General features: G+C 28.4%; 1 protein-coding gene across 1 annotated transcript; it reads left to right on the forward strand.

Moving 5' to 3' along the window:
* The first annotated feature begins 1546 nt into the window (after nt 1-1546).
* LOC111613855 lies at nt 1547-17330 on the forward strand. The gene is made up of 4 exons (XM_023355205.1): nt 1547-1652; nt 1726-1834; nt 8373-8476; nt 16898-17330. Exons 1-4 carry the CDS (start codon nt 1608-1610, stop codon nt 17237-17239), a joined length of 600 nt encoding a protein of 199 aa, XP_023210973.1. The 5' UTR covers nt 1547-1607; the 3' UTR covers nt 17240-17330.
* Nucleotides 17331-19286: the final 1956 nt, after the last annotated feature.

The following is a 19286-nucleotide window of genomic DNA, read 5'->3' on the forward strand; positions in this document are numbered from 1 at the left end:
TATATTTTACTAAATATTGAATGTAAATTTCGATCATTCAAATTAAGTAATATAAATAACTATTGTCTTATGTGAATTAGAAAATGATTTGAGTCTTAAACGTTAGCAGATGATAAAAGCATGCGATTCTGTAAAACCTTTGTATCAGTTTGTATATTAATTGATTACAAAGACGTCTCATTTATTTGATAAAAATGTATTCTCGTAACAAACATATAGAACATTACAGAATGTTCTATAAAATTGCTTGTTTTAGAGAAATAAAAAATTAAATACATTTGAATACTTACGTGGGTTTATCTTATAATTGGAATCCATATAGAAAACTGAAAATTTTCATAAGATTGATTATAGATTTTTTAAAATTTAATTCAGGCAATTTCGTCTTTTAGCATACGTTCTTAAAATTATAGGGGAAATCAGTCCAAAATGACATACTGCGTAGAACGACGTATCTTGTAGTTTCAATAATTATGGGGAATTCAACTGTTAATATAGAATAGCGTCACTTAGTGTGAGAGCTTTCCTTATATATATCTCTGACAGATTTACGTATCTCTGAAGAGCGATAAACATTGTTTTCATGAAACGTAAGTATTGTATAGAATAATACTTTACCCAGACTTAAAATACTTAAAACACGAAATTAATTGTTTCTACTTCTACTACAAGCTAGAAAAAAGACATGTTACTTCAGATGTTTAGTTCTGCTGCCGACTTTTTGTTTGTATATTATTTTTACAAGAAAAATAAGAGAATATGTCGTTTTGGTTTTAAATGTGTTCAAGCACCTCTAAACTATATCTTAATGTAGGCTGTTAGTTTATCCCAATAATCATAAAAGAAAGAACAGTAGACCGAATAGGTCTTCCGAATCAATTCATAAAAATTGGGGTTTTCCGGTTTTCTCCACGTCTTTAACACCTAAAAAGATCTCCCGGAAAGCATCCTCCTAGGCTGATCGCCCAAGAGTTGCGTTGTCATAACTAACAAAATAAACAAGCTTAAAGTATGTTATATTCAGTGGTGATATTCAGCGGGTTCGCACAGGTTCGGCCGAACCCGTTGTTAACATTTTCAAAGTTTTCCGAACCCGTTGTTAAACACACGTAACATTTCTCAGCGGTTTTGTTTCTTTTAAAAAATATATTAAAATATACGTATTATACTCTGTAACACTNGTAAGCGAGCATAACAGCTGGAACCAACTAATAAATAATTATCTGAAAGTAAATATGGGAAAATGCCTTGTGTCTCATATCAGATAACAAACTATCATATTTACACGTACTTGCAAACATTTTCGTCAACAGCAACGAATTTGACCTTCTGATTTTCATAAAGCCATATAAAATAGCTTATAATCCACTTTTATAAACTAGAATTAGTATAAATATAATATATAAAGTTACATCATTGTAAATAAAAAAATTTAGAGCAAAACAATAAATTATATTTCAATACTGTTAATAAGATATTGTCGATAATGAAAAGAAGATAAAATTAACATACGTAATAATTTACGTAATATTTAAATGAATAAGCTATAAATAGCGTGTAAAGTACGTAAAAACACTCAAAAAGTTTTTATACATAGGACATTCATCATGTTTGCATATTTACTCTTACTGAGCGCTTTCGTTTTAATACAGGTGTGTAAATAATCATATTTATGCATTTATATTTATATTTTTAACAATGTTTTAATCCTTTTAAAACAATTAGGTAGATTCCACCATAGTGAAAGTTTGCGAAGACGGATCAGAATGTAGAAGAAGAGAATGCTGTGTTAGCATTGCAGGTCATCAAACCTGCATGAAAAGACCTATAACAGGTAAATTATTCTTAAACTTTTATAATACAGTAGTATATTATGCAATAAGTCTATATAATGCAGGCGATTATGGCAAGAATGGAAGTTTGGCAAACGAACGGAGCGAGTGGGCCAATTTCCACGAATGCCATAATCACTAATTATAAACGAATTATTATACAAGTAGTAGTGGTTTGACACATACTGATCGCAAAATTAATTATTTGAGTAAATTACTGTCGAATAAATTAAAATTACAAANGGGCGTTTAGTCATAATCCAACGAACAATAGCTTCGCGCCACTGGCAACTCGACCAATCACATGTATGGTACAAAGTGTCCGTTACAATTTTACATTCTTGCTTAATTTCTTTTAATTTGTTTATAAAATTTCAAAACTTTTGTCAAACCCCTCTTCAGTTCGATTCGTAGATTTAACTAATATTATAAATACACTAAGTATATTGCTTAATAACGCCTGTAAATTTTCGAAATTTCGTAGGGAGGTTTGTTTATTAGGGGATTGATGCTATTAAATTTTGGTGGTTAAAGGTCGAACGGGTGAGGAAGATAAAGTGGTAGTGTAAATCTCCAATAGGGTCGGACTTAATGACGATTTTACTTGTTATTAGCATTTACAATATTTTTAAAAACCCATCCCTACCTCAAATTAAGCTCTTTGTCATTTCGTAATAGTTAAAAATATAGAGTTTTTTAAAGAAAATATCATAATAGATAGCGCCACTGAAAGTTGCCGGAAAAGTTAAGCAACTCGTTACTGGATTTTTAAAACTTATGCATAAATTTAAAAAAATCCAGCAACGAGTCCTGACTGTGGTAAGTTTTAATTTTAAAAAACTTTTATAATTAAAATTTTTTATTGTTTATTAAAATGATACAATACAAAGACTTGTTTATTTCATTATAAATTCTTAACACTAATTAAAATCATTAGATATAGCAACAATGTACTATGGATGAAAAGAAATTAAAACACAGAGAAATTTCACATGAGTTTATAATTTCTTTACAGACTGTATATAACACCTACTGCTGAGAATGATGAGAATTGCCGAGAATCAAACGAACTATTTTCAATTTGATCAATTTTCTGGAACGTTTACAATCGTTCTATAATCGAACCAATATGCGATAACAGATTCGAATTTAAAACGGTTCGAACATTTGGTTAAAAAATCGAAATATATGAAAATATCTATCACAATATCTGAAATGTTATCAATTTAATACATCTAAGTACTCGATAAAAATTAAATGCAGATAAAAACAAAAAATCACATCTAAAATAGTACAGTAGAAGCCGTTTTTACGGTGAAGCCTTAATTAATGCTCTCCCTCTCCCCCCGCTGGAGAATTTCGACAAATCCCTTCTTAGTGTGCATTGCCATGACATAACCTAACTGTGTACCAAATTTCACCTCTTTAGGTTCAGCGGTTTGCTCTGGGCGATAATGAATCATTCAGTCAGTCAGTCAGTCAGGACAAGTAATTTTATATACTTTATTTAGATTATTTCATCCATTTTTTGGGGGCGCTCCGATCGTCAAAGCTGTTGGCGTGAATATTTTCCTACTTCCATACTTAGTCTAATTTTTCAAGTAATGAAGAATTTTGAATTATTTTCCACTAAAAGGAATAATATTAAGCTTCTTATTATATTGCTATTGATTGCTGGAATAGAACCAAATTCCGGTCCCTTACAGAAAACTCCAACAAAGAGAGGAAGACCACAACTTACTCGTCAAAAATTGCTGACTGATAGTATTAAACCATTGGAACCAGATTCAAACCTTATCACTGATTATACTGAACCTAGAAGAGCCGAATCATTATTTCAAACAGGTGAGCTAATTAATTTAACTTCCTCACAAGAGCAATTACCTGCGGAACAAATAGACATTTCAACAGCAGAATTATGGAAGAAGATAGTCGAACTGATAACTAATAGTAATGATAAGCTGGTGAGTCAATTTTCACTTATAAGACAAGAAATTAATATAATTCAAAATGAAATTAAAGAATTTAAAGATCAAATTCAACAAATAAGGATAAGAAACGATAAAATAGAAAATGAATTTACCAAACTAAGACTAGAAAATGAATTAACTCAATATAAACTGGATACTATGACTAACACTATGAATAATAATAAAATTATAATTTATGATTATACAAATCAGCTTAAAAATATTACTAAAAATGAATTAGCAACATTTTTTTCTAATACTTTAAAAATAATTTGCAGCGAATCAGAAGATATAGTAAATATATATTCAATACCTAATTCACATATTCAAATTAAGTGCATAATATTAAAATCAAACCAACTAAGAAATAGAATCCTTGCAGCATTTAATAAATCGAAATATAATAAGACACTGGGAAATTGGCAAGAAATTAATATGTCAACTGATTTAAATAAAGATTCGCGCAAAAGAAGAAAAAAAACTTTTACAATATTATATAGATTTTAAGAAACAAGGATTACAACTAAAACTGCGTGATGACTATCTGATAATCAATCGTCAAAAAATTACATATAGTTATATCCAAGATCAATTGGTATACGCTGATGATTTTTTGAAGTATTCTTACAGAAAAACCCAATAACATAATTAATTAAGAGTTAGAATGTGAAAAGGATCAACATATTAAAATTTTAAATAATCTTGACAGTTCCAGTTTGTGATATATGGATTAAGTCTTAATCCACAAAATAAAAATTTAAAATTACTTTCAACTACTATATAACACTGATATCTTGGGTATAACTGAATCCTGGCTAGTCACACCAGTTAATGAAATTTTAAAAAATAGAATGGAATATACAATTATATCTCCTGACACACAGAAACCAATAGGACCTGGGAGACCACATGGAGGACTTTGTCTAATAGTAAGAATAAACATTGGTTCCATAAAATTTATACAAAAAGCAATTAATTATATTCTAATCTTATTACAAATTGATAATACTGTAATGAAACATTTATACAAAAAGTTAATTATTATGGTGTTAGTTTACGTTCAGCCTGACCAGATAGATTTAATAAATGAAATATTCAGAAATCTCAAAAAATGGAAAAATATCTCTCCATATGTATTATTATTAGGTGATTTTAACTCCAGAGACCATTCTTTGAACCGTTTACTAAGAGATTGTGAAGGACTAAAGAAATATCATCAAAAAATATGAAATTAAAAAACTAATATGTAAGAGGCAAAATCAAGACTTTGGAACTAAATTTAAACAGCCTTATGTTAAATCAAATGTATTAATGGTTTTTTTTAATTAAATCGTTAAAGAACTAAAAAATATGTAATAAATTAATAAAACTAAAATCGATTTTTATTGACTATGTTACTTAAAGTAAAATATTGAAAAGATATTTATCTTTTTTATGACAGAATTTACTATTAAACAGTTATTGTAATAATATTGATGATTTTGAAGATGATGTATATTAAACGATTAATTAACAAATTGTATTGAACGATTGATTAACAAATGTATATTAATATATCATTGGAAAAATACCCCCTGTAACAAGGCTTAGCCTTAATACAAATAAAAAATATTTGATTTGATTATTTCATCCATTTTATCAAATTGTTAATGTGAAATCTGTAAAAATATAAATTTTAAAATTTATATTGTAATTGAATTGAAATAAAACATATGTTTTTAAAATTAAAAAAAAAAATTTAGTTACTAAAATGAAATGAAAGTAAAAGGTTATAAAGAATAAGAATTTAACTCAAACTGTACAGTAGCAATAATAATAATATTAAAAAATGTGTCTTTCTTCAAATCAAATTTAAACTGTGTGATCAAACAAACTCATTAATCTTTGAATTATTATATGGTTTAAACTAATACAGATAGTGTTACAATTTTATTATGTTTTTAGTTAACTTAATTAAATAAGTTGCTTTTAAAATAAATTACCTTATTGTTGTAAAATTTATTCTTAAAGTTTATTGATATCTCACCTCGATTTAAATTATTTTATGAGTTCATAATTAAAAAAAAACCAAAAATGTGTTTAATCAGAGTTTCATTTTATAAATTTAATATCTTTAATTATAGTTTATCAGTTAAATAAATATTATTTGAAAGAAATTATGGTTTAGTATAAACCATATAGTAATTCAGAGATTAATGAGTTTGTTTGATCACACAGTTTAAATTTGATTTGAAGAAGGACACATTTTTAATATTATTATTATTGCTACTGTACAGTTTGAATTAAATTCTTACACTTTATAACCTTTTACTTTCATTTCATTTTAGTAACTAAATTTTTTTAATTTTAAAAACATAAGTTTTATTTCAATTCAATTGCAATATAAATTTTAAAAATTTATATTGTAAATCAAATCAAATTTCGTTATTTTCTTATTAAATATAAAATAATACTAATCCTAATTTTTATTTATATAAAATTACAGAATGCGATTTTAATACATTTTGAAGCATTTCAAGTGAAAGAGCATGAAATTATTTATCGACAGTTGGCCTTAAAAACATTACACAGTCCTATAGAAGCTGTAATAGACATTTATAGAGATTCTGTTAAAAACTATCAATTATCAGCGAAAGATCAATGGCAAGTGAATTTTACTAGCAAATAAATTCATGAATTAAACTTTATAGACAAAAAACCATTGGATATAACTGGTTGGATTGAACATAGTAATTTACAAAAGTTATTAAATTATTTCACAACGTATAACGAATTATTTTTATTTAAAGGTGGACAGATAGAAAAAAAACGAAATCTTTTTAAAAACTGGAACTACAATTATTTAGATATCGAACTTCTTCGGTGTCAAAGATCAAATAATATTTAAAAAATTGTTGCCGCAAAAATTATTAAAAAGATAACTTTCTTCTTTTTGCGATATTTTATAAATAAGTAACAAATATAATTTAAATAATTATTATATTGAACTATNAAACAATTTACAAAATATTAATGTAATTAAATAATGTTGATAAGAAAAGATTATAAGTGATGTTAAATTAATACGCGTTTATATAAAACAAAACGCCCTTGTAACAGGCGAAAGCCTTTTACGACAAATAAAGATTATTGATTGATAATATCAAAAATAAAAAGACCAGACATTTAGTATATCAATGAACATTTTATATGGTCAGTAAAAAACATTTATATATGAAATCTTTTCGTTATTTTCTTATTAAATATAAAATAATACTAATCCTAATTTTTATTTATATAAAATTACAGAATGCGATGCTAATAGATTTTGAAGAATTTCAAGTTATCGACAGTGGCTATAAAAACGTTTCACAGTCCTATAGAAGCTGTAATAGACATTTATATAGATTCTGTTAAAAAGTATCAATTATCAGCGAAAGATCAATGGCAAGTCGATTTCCTACCAATAAAATTTGTGGATTAAATTTTATAGATGAAAAACATCGGATATAAGNTATTAAATATAAAATAATACTAATCGTAATTTTTATTTATATAAAATTACAGAATGCGATGCTAATAGATTTTGAAGCATTTCAAGTTATTGACAGTTGGCCATAAAAATATTATACAGTCTTATAGAAGCTGTAATAGACATTTATATAGATTCTGTTAAAAAGAATCAATTATCAGCGAAAGATCAATAACAAGTCGATTTTACTAGCAAAAAAATTCATGAATTAAATTTTATAGACAAAAATCATCGGATATAACTGGTTGGATTGAACATAGTAATTTACAAAAGTTATTAAATTATTTCACAACGTATAATTAATTAGTTTTATTTAAAGGTGGACACATAAAAAAAATCTTTTTAAAAACTGTTACTACAATTATTTAGATGAAAGATTTTTTATTTGAAATTATTGCAAATTAAACTTTCCTTATTGTTAAAATAAAATTAATTTANGACTTTAAAAACTTATTACTGCACTTTATCTAAAACATGAGATATTTTTGCAACAAGTGAACGAAAAAACTTAAATAAAATAAACTTATTTAATCACAATTGTCATGTTTTAATTTTCTCGGATCTATAAAATAATTCAGATAGAGCACGATTATAATGAAAACAAAAATTAGTTCATATAGTGATTTAGAAGAAATCTGACACCTATTCGCTTAGAAAAAATAATTAATTGTTAAAAATATTTGATAATTAATTTCATTAACATTTGTGATTGCTAATTTAAAAAATTATTATTACAAATTAGTACAACTTAATTGTATAATAAATTTACTAATTAAACAGAATATATTAAACTTATTGTTAAAATAAAATTAATTTAATTCAAATTTGTAATCAGTGCTACTCAAATTTTTATCTGAAAATTAATTTTGTGATCAGTTTGTGTCAAACCACTACTACTTATACGGTATTTTGTAGTTAGACTACACCTATAACACTATCGTTATGGAAATCAAACACTGTGTTTATACATGATTTTGATTCCATAAGTATAGTGTTATAGGTGCACCCAATCACAGATAATTTATATTTACTACTATATTAATGATTAAACTATTTCAGGCGGTTATTGTAATCCAAATGGAGGAAATTTTCTGGACGAAGAAAAGGAAATTTACGAAGCTTCTTGTCCCTGTCCTGCAGATCAAACATGTATCCTCGGAAAGGTAATTAAAATTTTAAAAATCTTTTGTCAATTGAAAAATAATCCACTTAAAATTACTATTAATTAAAAATTATTATTATAATAAAACTATTGTAATAAAGTATATTATAATAATACTTATTCTGTAAGAGAACCCATTAAAATGTCACAACAATTAGACTAACATTATTTTTGGGCTACAATGTAATAAAATATACCTATAACTTATAAATTCCCACTGTAGTCCTTTGTCTATCTTTTCTTAATCTAAAGAGTTAGATATATGAAAGATGAGACCACATACAGAAACCTTAAGAGCAGGAGGCCCCAATTAACTTTAAACAAACTTCCAATGCAAACCGAATGACATTATTTCAATTCAAAAATGTTCTCTTAATAGGTGTTAGATAGATTATCGGCACGCTATTGTTGAAGGAAAAGTATGATGTACAGGAGCAAGCCACTATTAATTTGAGATGGAGAGCATATATTTTAAGTTAAATAAATTAAAAATGGAAGCCCGACATTGTGACAATGTTAATTGCTCGTAATATTTAACTACTGTATAATTTCCTAATTAAAGGCTGTATATTCTCTGAATGGTTTAAAAATAGCATTTATTAATATATTCTGCCATTTCAAAAGCACAGCATTCTTTCAGTCATATCTTCCCCAATTCCTGAAAGTTTGTTTTACTTCTCAAACCAGAATGGTTTGATATTAACATTCAAAATTAATACTTTGTTCATCTTACATTTTGTAAGATAAACAAAGTATTAATTTTCAGATGTTTTATAATAAAACAAGCAATTATTCATTGTGATATCGTCACAATGTCGGACTGCAATTTTTAATTTATTTAATTTAAACTATATATGCTCTCCTCCTCAAATTAATAGTGACTTGTCCCTGTACATCATACTTTTCCTGTTAGCAATAGAGTCCTGCCGGTCATTTATCTAACTCCTTTCTGTCGAAAATTTTTGAATTGAAATAANCAATGATGTAACTTTATATATTATATTTATACTAATTCTAGTTTATAAAAGTGGATTATAAGCTATTTTATATGGCTTTATGAAAATCAGAAGGTCAAATTCGTTGCTGTTGACGAAAATGTTTGCAAGTACGTGTAAATATGATAGTTTGTTATCTGATATGAGACACAAGGCATTTTCCCATATTTACTTTCAGATAATTATTTATTAGTTGGTTCCAGCTGTTATGCTCGCTTACAAATACGTACATTTGATCAAAATACAATATGCATTTGGTTTTGAGACTACTTAAAAGAAATAAAGGAAGATTCTAGGTCTTTAACGATGGTAATCACAACCAAGGTTGAAGATTCAGTTAGAAGTTAACCAATTATTATTCACTTTTAGTACACGAAAGCTTATTAACTTCTGAATTTTCATCTTTGGATGTGAATACTAAGTGCAATATTTATCATTTTAAATATTGCTCTAATTGATTTTTATGAGCATGTTAGCGCATAACTTTTCAGGTAGATTTTCTTCAGAGATCCTGTAAGCCGAAATCTCCATTCTCCGATACGCAAAGCCTCTGGATTACCAGTGGATTCATTGTGACAATGTTTCTCTCATGCCCGCCAACTGTAGGTTGAAGAGAAACATAGAATAATTACTAATCTATTATGACTATAATTATTATTGTTTTTATGTATAATATTTTTCTATTTCCATGACAATATATAAATAATTTTAAATATTTAAGAACTTTCTTAAAGAACGTACATTGNGAGAGCATATATTTTAAGTTAAATAAATTAAAAATGGAAGCCCGACATTGTGACAATGTTAATTGCTCGTAATATTTAACTACTGTATAATTTCCTAATTAAAGGCTGTATATTCTCTGAATGGTTTAAAAATAGCATTTATTAATATATTCTGCCATTTCAAAAGCACAGCATTCTTTCAGTCATATCTTCCCCAATTCCTGAAAGTTTGTTTTACTTCTCAAACCAGAATGGTTTGATATTAACATTCAAAATTAATACTTTGTTCATCTTACATTTTGTAAGATAAACAAAGTATTAATTTTCAGATGTTTTATAATAAAACAAGCAATTATTCATTGTGATATCGTCACAATGTCGGACTGCAATTTTTAATTTATTTAATTTAAACTATATATGCTCTCCTCCTCAAATTAATAGTGACTTGTCCCTGTACATCATACTTTTCCTGTTAGCAATAGAGTCCTGCCGGTCATTTATCTAACTCCTTTCTGTCGAAAATTTTTGAATTGAAATAACGTGTCTGATCGATGCAAACAGGAAGTTCGTATATAGTTAAATCGGGGCCTGCTGCCACTAAGATTTCCATATCTCGTCTTGTCCTACATTTAACTGTTCTCGAGATTAAAGGACAGACAACAGACGACAGTGGGAATTTATGTTTACAATTTTTTCAAATTGCAGCCCAATGATCAACTCCAGCTTATGTTATACATACAGCACAGCTGAAACATACATATATTTATACAGTAGCCAATATATTGATTCGTGTATAGATGTTCTTACTGAAAAACAGTAGAGCCTCGAAAACTCGGCTCTCGATGACCCGGCACGCCGGATAACTCGGCCACACCCTGGCAGGGCAAAAAGGTCCTTAGTTAATTAATTAATATTATAGACAGCTTTATGCCTCATAAAGTATTTTTCTGAGGTCTTCTTATCAGGTAGATTACTGTACAGTTTATTCATTAATTTTCATTTTCATGTAGTAAAGGCTCTATGCCTTCATAAAGTACGCACTTTTCCTTTGTTTAAGGGTATTTGGGCAGTTTATTCTCTGTTGTATTCTCAAGCAAACAATACATACAAGTACAGTACATTTTCTTTGTTTAAGGGTATTTGGGCAGTTTAATCTCTGTTGTATTCTCAAGCAAACAATACATACAAGTACAGTACAGTATTTTCTGAGGAAACACTCGTACTTATTTTTTTTTGTTCTCCATTCCCGATAACCCGGCATTTTCACAAACTCGGCCACCCTTCGGTCCACAGGCCGAGTTTTCGAGGCTCTACTGTAATTGTTTTAAATTTCGTGACTTTCCCTGACCAACTTTGCACAAATTCCCTGACTCTCACATCCCTTACAGTATGTCACATTGACAAAATAAAACACAATTGACTCACTACGCACTTACTTATTGCTTCTTTAACTTTCTAATTATTTATTTTTCTGATTAACAATTATATATTTTTTATAATGACTGAATTATTAAAATTAAAATGTTTTATTACGTACAGTAGACCCCTATAACATGGTAGATACGTTCCGTGTTTTATGAATTCCGTGTTGTACGAGTCACTTAAATGCATGAGCCAATCACAGCCCGGCACGTGTGCAGTTTAGGGACTAAGGCTGTTTGAAAGATTTTCTTCCATAAAATTAATCGATTCTAGACTAATTTGAATCAACATTTCCAAAACACGTATAATTTTTTGGGAATAATCCATATAAATTATGCTATAAACAAAAAAATTGTAGGATTACTTACCGAGTGTGCACTGTTCGACGACGCCATTGCTTAAGCTTGTTTTCGTCGTAGAGCGACATATCGAACGGCAGGAGTGTGTTTTCTGATAAGTTATTTTTCTGCAAAAAATCCGTTGAACTTTGGAGATATCATTAGTAAAAATATAATTTTTATGGCCGTTGAATAATAAATGTTTTTTAGTAGGTTCAGTGCTCGTTTAAACTGAACGGTTTGTGCGCTATCGGTCTAGATTCGACCAATCCCGTCGCGACACGAGTCGGCGATGACGTTTTACCGTATTATACGAGTCTCTTTTAGCGTGTTTATACGAATACGATCGCAATTTTTTCGCCGTGTTATACGAATCCGTATTATATGAACCCGTTATAGGGGGTCTAATGTATAAGTTATTTATCCTGATATTAAATCCGAAAAATGTGTAGTTTTGAAAAAAGAAAAACATTGTTTATTTATTAAATTTTCCATTAATAAATTTCCCAAACTATAAAATATTAATAAACTGAAAAAATTAGAAATTGTTTTATTGCACAAAGTTATTAAAATAAATAATAATAACTAAACATTTAAATTAAACTTATTTATAATCTTTTTAATAGACCACCCAACCATGGGCGTAGCCAGAGTTTTGTTATGGGGGGCCTAGTGGAGGCCAACCTGACACAAAATTGAATTATTTCAAATTATTGTTCATTATTGGGCATCGAGCAAGCCGTTCACCTTTTTTTAGTATTCAAAACTTTTATTTTAGCTTTAGGTTTTTACAAATCGACTCAACACTTTTTCGGCTGTGATTTCCTGGGGAGGGCACCAGGTTCCCTGGGAGGGGCCGTGCCCACCCAGGCTCCCCCCTCGCTACGCCCATGTACCCAACTACACCTTATGTTGCTGAGATAATTTAATATATATATTCCATTTCGAACTGTAGCAGATTGTGGCTGAATTGAACTAGGCAGACATCCATAGCAAGGAAAAAACCCATTTCACTTCAGTTAAACGGTTGTCCGTAATGAATCAGGAAATTTGTGTTTTTCAAAATTCGAAAGTTTTGAATGCTAAGTGAATTTAATTATTTTTAAAATATAAACCGTGTAGTTGTACTGGTGCATGTATTCCATTCCAGAGACAGGGGTACATATTAATCTGTGTGATGTTCACGTTTTTTAAAATTTGGTCTTGACAGACGTAAATTAATTCAAGATGGCGATTCCATTGGTACTTTTAATATGGAACCCAACTCCTGCGAACTCTCTATTTGCAAGCAGACATTTGTCCGAAGCAATTTGTGAAAAAGACATTAGGTAGAAAGCCAATTCTTCCTGAGAATATCGAAAAAGAGCTGCTGGAACATATATATTGTTGATGGAGGTCATATATTTCTATTATAAAAGCATTTTTTCGATAAAATACATTAGAGTAAATGATTTTGTAATTATTTAACATTTTTTGTACTTTCCTATTTGTTTTTGGATACATTAAAGCATTTTTTGAAAACATACAGTAAGGTTTCATATTACCACCCGGTTTTCTCTAAGCCTACTTTCTGACTTTTTGTACAAAATTCTTCAAAAACCATACTTATAGTTACACTAGCGAAAAATCCAATTAGGAACATTTAGTTTAGTAGTTACCAGCACTTTTCGCACAAAAAATGTAGGTGTAGTTATGATACCTTGTTTACAATTCACTAAAATGAATATGGGGTTCCATAATGGCCCATAACTGGCCTTCTCCTCTACACGTATAAATATACAATAAAACAAAAATCAGATATATTATATATCATGTAGTAATATCGTAAATAAACAGAATACCAAAAATGTAAAATTAAGGCATAAGTTAGAAGTTCTTAAAAAACTTTTTAACTAAGTATTTCCACACAGATGACAAGACCTTCTGCGTCCCTTGCATTAATGCACGTATCTTGTAGCTTGCCCTTATAAATTTCAATTTTTTCTGCACTCATCGTTAAAGTTGGGGAGTGCAAGGACTTCAATAGCTGTTTCCTCCCATTTTACTATAGAACTTTCAGCCTGCGCCATCTGACATTATATTTGTGCTCCTTCATCCTGATCCCAAATTTCTTGTTGTAAGGATGGCCTATTATATTAAATGACCTTGTATATATTGTCGTGGCTTGCTCTTCCCATCGTGTCATTGATGCAAGTTTTTTTTTTCTCCCGGTCTGCGAATTTATGTAAATACCAACCAATTACCGTGTTTCTACCATGTCTCTGTAGGATATAACAGCCAGCTCTCAGGCTGAGAGAGTTTCTTGTTGTTCTACTGCAAGCTGCAGGAGTTGTACATTGTCAGAGTTAATAAATACCTTTGTGTTCCTAACGACTGATTGCCGTTTGTTCCCGCAACAATATAATATACAAGGTCTTAATAGACCATCTGGCCATCCAATAGATAAGGCTGAAAACATTAGTGTACATTTAAATAAATTATCTCAGCAACTTAAGGTGTAGTTGGGTGATCAATTATTTATTTACTGAATGAGTTTTGTTAATTATAATTTTTTTATGAGTATCTGATCTCAAATTGAGTGTGTAAATGGTAATTGTGAGGTTCAGTGAGGGTTAAAATATTTCAAAAATTTTTTATCAATATTAGATTATTAAGAGTATTACAGAGTTTTCTCTCTAATTCATAATACTGCATAATTAATACAGAGGTTTTAAAAGCTGAAAATGACAATGGATATTGTGGTATGTTATGTTTGTGATTTAGTTCAATCAACCAGCATTTTGGAATGCTCTCTTCACTGTTGCATTTTATAATAATTCTTCACACAAACATTAGTTTTAAAATTAATCTGCACTATCAGTAAAAGAAATAAATATCTGAATATTAAGCAAAATTAAAAAATACACAATGTGATTACAATTTATACAATCTGATTTTGAACGATTTTAACATAATTTTACATTGCAATGTAAACTTATAAGTGGTATGTATAATAAAACTTATTTATTGAATGTAAAATTTGTTCAAAAAATTAGCTGATTTGATAAGATTGTGCAAGGTTTAAAGAACTGCTTAAGAACTTGATTTTTAGGTATAGTAACAAAAAACGTTGATAAAAAGCACTTTTTTTTCACTCTCCGCCCTGTAGGCACTAAGAGGGCCTCTTATAGCAGGCCCATTATGGGCTTGACCAGACCCACAATGGGGCGACCAGGTGGTGAGGGAAGGGGCCCGAGAAATCCTAATGGACCACCCCCCCCAAAAAAATCCTGGAGATTCCTTGACCCATCAGGATTTGATCCTGGGTACCCCAGAGTGGTAGGGAGCCACCTTGACCGCTCGTCATCCAGCCTTGACAAAAAGCACTTGTGAATACTTTACATTTCTACTAGACACTCCCACACATATGTCAACATTTTACTGTATTAGTTTTAATATTCTTATTATCAACAGTGTGTCTTACTTACACTGAAAGAAAAAAACTTAAATTAAAACAATTTTTGAACAACATGAAGAACTATATGCATTTAAGGACAAAATACCTCAAGGGCATGCATTAACTCAGTGTTTCTGAAACTTCATCTTCCAGTAGACCCTTTATTTTTTCTATAAACTCAAGGATACTTGCGTTTATAGAAAAAATAAAGCATATTATACAAATTAAAAAAAAAGGTTCTTGTAATATTCATATCTATTAAAACACACATTAAAGTTTAAATTAAAAACATATTTGCAGACCTACAGAATTCTGTGGATTGAGCATTGTTGAGAAATCTGATATCTGAATTATCTCAAATACCTGGATATGAAAATTTCTACTGTTCAGCACTGTGTAAAAATTTTTAGTGTTTTCAGATGATACTTTCAATATCAGATAAGGAGAGCAGTTAAGCTTTTCAGGATGGCTAGAGTGATAGAAAAGGCAAAGCAACAATTGGACAAACTGCTAAAGAGGAATTCCTACCAGAAGAACTTTCTATAGGAAAGTAACCCTATTTAGATGTTAGATAGGTGAAAAAAACCTGGAAAATTCCATGTGGCCAGCCCACTGGTGAGATGTAAACCTGCAACTAATTACCGATATTTTATCCATTCAGCCATTGATGAAGTAAGCACATTAGGAAGCCAGTATTAATTACAAGGACCCAAACGCAGCTTGTGTTATTTGTAAAAGCACATAATGATGACACATGCTTAAAGCATTCTTTTAATTTACAATATTTTTCTGTTAACTTATCAATTTAGTGTTGTATTACAATTGTATGGTAGGACTTTTAATTATTTATATGATGTAATTCAAATTATATAGTAATAATTATTAATTTGTTCATAAATTATGGTTTTATTTTATATGCAATAATTTTTGAAGAAATTTTGGGTCCTAAAAATATTCTGCATCCCTGCTCTTAAGTTGCATTGCACCACGTTACTTTTTGCTGTCTGCAGACAGCTACACTTGGTTGACCATGTTATCAGCAAACAAAATCTACAAGACAGCCAATACAAATTCTCTGACTTTTCCCATTCTTTTTGACAATTTTTCTGACTTTCCATGACATTTTCTGTAAATTCCTGACTTTCCAGATGGGTAGGAATCCTGCATGTACTGTACCTATATACATATACACACAACACAAGAATTTGTCTCAAAAATTATCATTTAGCAGGAATAAAAGCATACTATAATACACATAATATTTCATCAAAATAATAAAAATTATAATAATAAATTCTTCTATGATAACACAAAAATAATCTCTTTAGACTTAGTCTTAATGATAAAACAGCTATCGGTAAAGATGGGAAAAGCAGGTGATATGAAATCTTTAATTTAAAATTAAATGCACATATATTATAATATTTCATCTAAAAATTAATTTAATATTTGTATAGATGTTTCAGATTATTTTTAAAATTATTTCTCAATATTTTTATTTTTCAGAAATTAAGATATAAGGTGTACACATGTAAACGGAATAAGTTCATAAAAACAACTACAGAACAACCAGAAGTTATTGAAGAAATTGTAACTACAGAACAACCAGAAGTTATTGAAGAAATTGTAACTACAGAAGAACCAGAAGTTATTGAAGAAATTGTAACTACAGATCAACCAGAAGTTATTGAAGAAATTTTAACTACAGAACAACCAGAAGTTATTGAAGAAATTGTAAATACAGAAGAACCAGAAGTTGAGGAAATTGTGACTACAGAAACAAGTGAAGAAATTATAAGTGTAGAAAATCCAGAAAATATAGAAAACCCAGAAGAGTCTAACCAATGAACAGAAACAACACAAAGAATATTACTATAAAATAGAATTATTTTTTTCTGATATTTCTATACTAATCAAAATAAATTTATTTGTGTAAAATTATTTTATTATAAATCATTTCTAACAATTAAAATATAATTTATTTGAGGTCTTACTATTTGTAAATATAAAAAACATTTCTCAAAATCCTTATCAATATCATCTGAAATTTCTCTATTATTGAAAACACTTGTTACTATTTATTTTCAAAATATGAGATAATTTTTTCTTAATCTAAACAAACTTTCCTAAAATAAAACAACTTAGTGTTAGAAGTTTGATTAATTGAATATATTAATTGAGTAAAAGAATAACAATTACCTTTTCATAATTTCAAAACGTCATTTATTTATCACATATTATATGAGATGTTATGATAACTTTCCTTCCTAATGACTTCACAGAGCATCAAAAGGAATTTATCTTGGGCATAACATGTAAATTTTAGATTAACAAACTAATTAATCTATTAAACCTATGTTCCTTAAATCCGTTTATATCTTTATCATCAACATCTATCTTTATGATAATGAATACTAATTTATCTTGTCCTATTCATTTTTTATGCATTGATTGTATCAATGAGACACAACAAATCTACATTACAGATTTCCAGCATGTCTGTCAAAAGTAAATTTTTGAAATAGAAATTTCACAGAAAATTAATGATTTCAATTTTTAAAATTCTGAATTGTATATTAATAGAATTAAATAGGATTCTAATGTAAAAAAAAAATTGTTTGCTTCTATCTATTTCTGTTTCTGAGAATTTTTGAAAAAAAGATTTTTCCCTAGAATAAGCATTAAAGTTTTAACACCATCTATATGCAAAGCCAAAGAGGTTATAATCAGAATTAAGAGGCATGAAATAGTTTTCAGTAAAATCTGTGATGAAAGTGCAGAAACAGAAGTGAAGTGTACTAGAAATGGTATAGAATTATGATACAGATGCATTTTCAATGTAGATAAATCATATCTACATTTTAAATGTCTGCCTGACAAAACAATGATGACCAACAGTAATTCATGTCATAGAGGTTATAAAAAAAACTAAGAACATGTAACTCTTTGATTGAAAATGAACATGATTGGTAATAAAAAAACCATCCATCATTATTAATTGAAAAATCTAAAACCTCAATACTTCTGCAATGCCAACACATTACCTATACAATATGTAGCAAATAAGACAACATTGATGATGCCAGAGCTTTTTGCTTACTAGCTGAAAAAGTTAGACACCTGCATAATTGTCAAAAACAGAAAAATTATTCTTTTATCAAATTTTTTCTGTTTTTGTTATGTTTTTGATAAACTGATGCCATATAATTTTTCTGTATGTAAAAAAATTTTACCTTATTGTTCTTTTTATTACCAAATAGTATTTAAAGAAAATAATTACATTTTAAATTAATTTTTCAATAAAATAAAACAATGTTTTTAAAATATCATAAATAATGATTAAATTTTTATCAAATATTATCAAATAAGCTTAATCAGCTTAATTTTAAGGATAGTCAGAAATTTATTCTTTAGATAAAATAATTTAACTAAAAAAAGGTTATTATTGTTGAAGTTAACTACAGAAATAAATCATATTGTTGTATACTACATTTCAGCATTTAATTTTAAAATTCAAGTTTCAGTTTGAAATTCATAAAAAATTCGTAAAAATTATGAAAGAAAACTTGGAATTAATTTGAAACTTGTTTGTATCTACAGCTTCACTTACCAATCGAAGAAAACTTAAATGATGCAGTGTTGATTATGCAAGTTTTCATAACATTTTGTGAATAAAACTAAGTGATCAGAGTTTCATTATTTAATCTTATTTTATCTCATTTCTTCCCTTTTCCAGTATGAAGATTACAATAATTCAATCAATAAGCAAGCACAACTAGTTTTATGTGGGACACTCTGCATAACTTTAATACAAATTACTAATCTTTTAATTTCACAAGTTCCTTTTTAATGTGCTCTTATTATATTATGCTTTATATCAATTGATATTATTCAA

The sequence above is a fragment of the Centruroides sculpturatus genome, unplaced genomic scaffold (assembly GCF_000671375.1).
Source record: "Centruroides sculpturatus isolate CEXI.00-Female unplaced genomic scaffold, Cexi_2.0 scaffold1912, whole genome shotgun sequence".
NCBI lineage: Eukaryota > Metazoa > Arthropoda > Arachnida > Scorpiones > Buthidae > Centruroides > Centruroides sculpturatus.

Bases quoted from the DNA above. Each gene is read 5' to 3' on its own strand.
- LOC111613855 (XM_023355205.1), top strand. From the start codon at position 1,608: ATGTTTGCATATTTACTCTTACTGAGCGCTTTCGTTTTAATACAG. The intron at 1,653-1,725 runs GTGTGTAAATAA...TAAAACAATTAG, and splicing joins GCGCTTTCGTTTTAATACAG to GTAGATTCCACCATAGTGAA. The intron at 8,477-16,897 runs GTAATTAAAATT...TTTATTTTTCAG, and splicing joins AAACATGTATCCTCGGAAAG to AAATTAAGATATAAGGTGTA.